Raw genomic sequence first — 1,391 nt, forward strand, 5'->3', positions numbered from 1 at the left:
GGTGTGGACTTATCTTACATCAAAGGAGACGACACCAGCGCCTGCGCTTCCCTGGTCATTCTCAGCTACCCGGCTCTTGAGGTAACGGCAAGTCAACAACTTCACTTCTTAGGGTTGTGTCCAGCTGTGCGATAACGTGAGGTTTTTAATAGAAGACTTACACAAAGGCCATTATCTACTGCGCCCCTGCCTCACAGGACATCAGTAAGTTATCACGTGTATATTCAACAAAGCCTCCAACCATATGTTCTGCAAGAAAGATAAACAGAGAAAAAAGCACGTGTAAGGATTTAGACATAAGTTTGGGAAGATGCGATGCAAACTAGTCCTAATTGTGAGAGGTTTGTAGGATTACTGGGAATTTATGAGGCGTTGAGGGATAGGTTTAGTATGCATTGAAGTTAGTTGGTAAATCAAAAAATGCCGTGATGAGATGTAGTCCATGGTCAGGCACAGAAGTCTGTAACTGGTTTAGGTGTATATTGAATAGAATCAGTCTCAGCCACTAACCAGAAGGAGACAAAAAGGACCATTGTTACTCAGTGCCGATGAAGAGAGGAAATTAAAGCATTTGCAGCACTCAAACAGCAGATGTCTTGTTTGTCAGTTCTTGCTGGGAATCAGGTAGTAATGTGGGATGTAACATAAAAAAGCCTTTTCAAAACCACCATGAATCCCACATCCCACAGTCATTTTACTTGAATTAATAAAGATTTTTAGTCTCTTTCCCAGCTTTCAAAACGATGTAAAAATTATCTTTTAACTGTAAAACCTACAACAAACAGAGAAATAAAAGTTTGATACAGGCCGCTGGGATTTTTATGAACAGAATTTCAAATCCTGCCTTGATTCTTGACTTGCCCTGCACGAGCATTTTTTTGTCCTGTCTTACAGGGTTTCTTTTGGCCTATCCCTGCACAGAGACAGACACCCTTTGATAATGCTCTGACTTTGTGAACTTTCAGGTCCCCCACTGTGTATTTGAATAGCTGTCCTAATTTTATTTCAAGAACTTCACTCTCAAGCAGGGTATGGCAGGTGATGTCCAGCCCTCTTCTGTCAGCAGTCCATTATCCACCCCCTTCTCTAACTGAGTGACAGACTGACACAACCCAATGGCCTTGGCTTTGTGGGAGAGATCCAGAAGCAGAGTATTTTAAAAAAAGATGAGAGCAAGGGACATAAAGCAGAGGAGTTGCCTCTGAAACAGTCAGGAACTAACCAGCAAAGTCCTGGAGGTCATTGTCTCTGCACGGTCCCACTGCTCCCAGGTGCTGTACGAGGATTGCCGGATGGTGGCTGTGAGTGCCCCGTACGTGGCAGGATTCTTGGCCTTCCGGGAGGTCCCTTTCCTGGTGGAAGCTGTTCAGAGACTTCAGCAAGGAGGCCCC

The 1,391-nt window shown here is 44.2% G+C and overlaps 1 protein-coding gene across 1 annotated transcript in view; it reads left to right on the top strand.

Annotated features, from left to right (window-relative positions):
• ENDOV (endonuclease V) overlaps positions 1-1,391 on the top strand; it is a gene marked incomplete at both ends in the record, with an annotated part of 9,377 nt that continues 7,986 nt past the window's right edge. The window contains 2 exons of the mRNA XM_009578961.1: positions 1-81; positions 1,272-1,391. The exon at positions 1,272-1,391 is cut by the window's right edge and continues 4 nt beyond it. Coding sequence (XP_009577256.1) covers positions 1-81; positions 1,272-1,391 — 201 coding nt within the window. The remainder of the gene's footprint in view (positions 82-1,271) is intronic.

Source organism: Fulmarus glacialis, unplaced genomic scaffold (genome assembly GCF_000690835.1).
Source record: "Fulmarus glacialis isolate BGI_N327 unplaced genomic scaffold, ASM69083v1 scaffold30495, whole genome shotgun sequence".
Classification (NCBI taxonomy): domain Eukaryota; kingdom Metazoa; phylum Chordata; class Aves; order Procellariiformes; family Procellariidae; genus Fulmarus; species Fulmarus glacialis.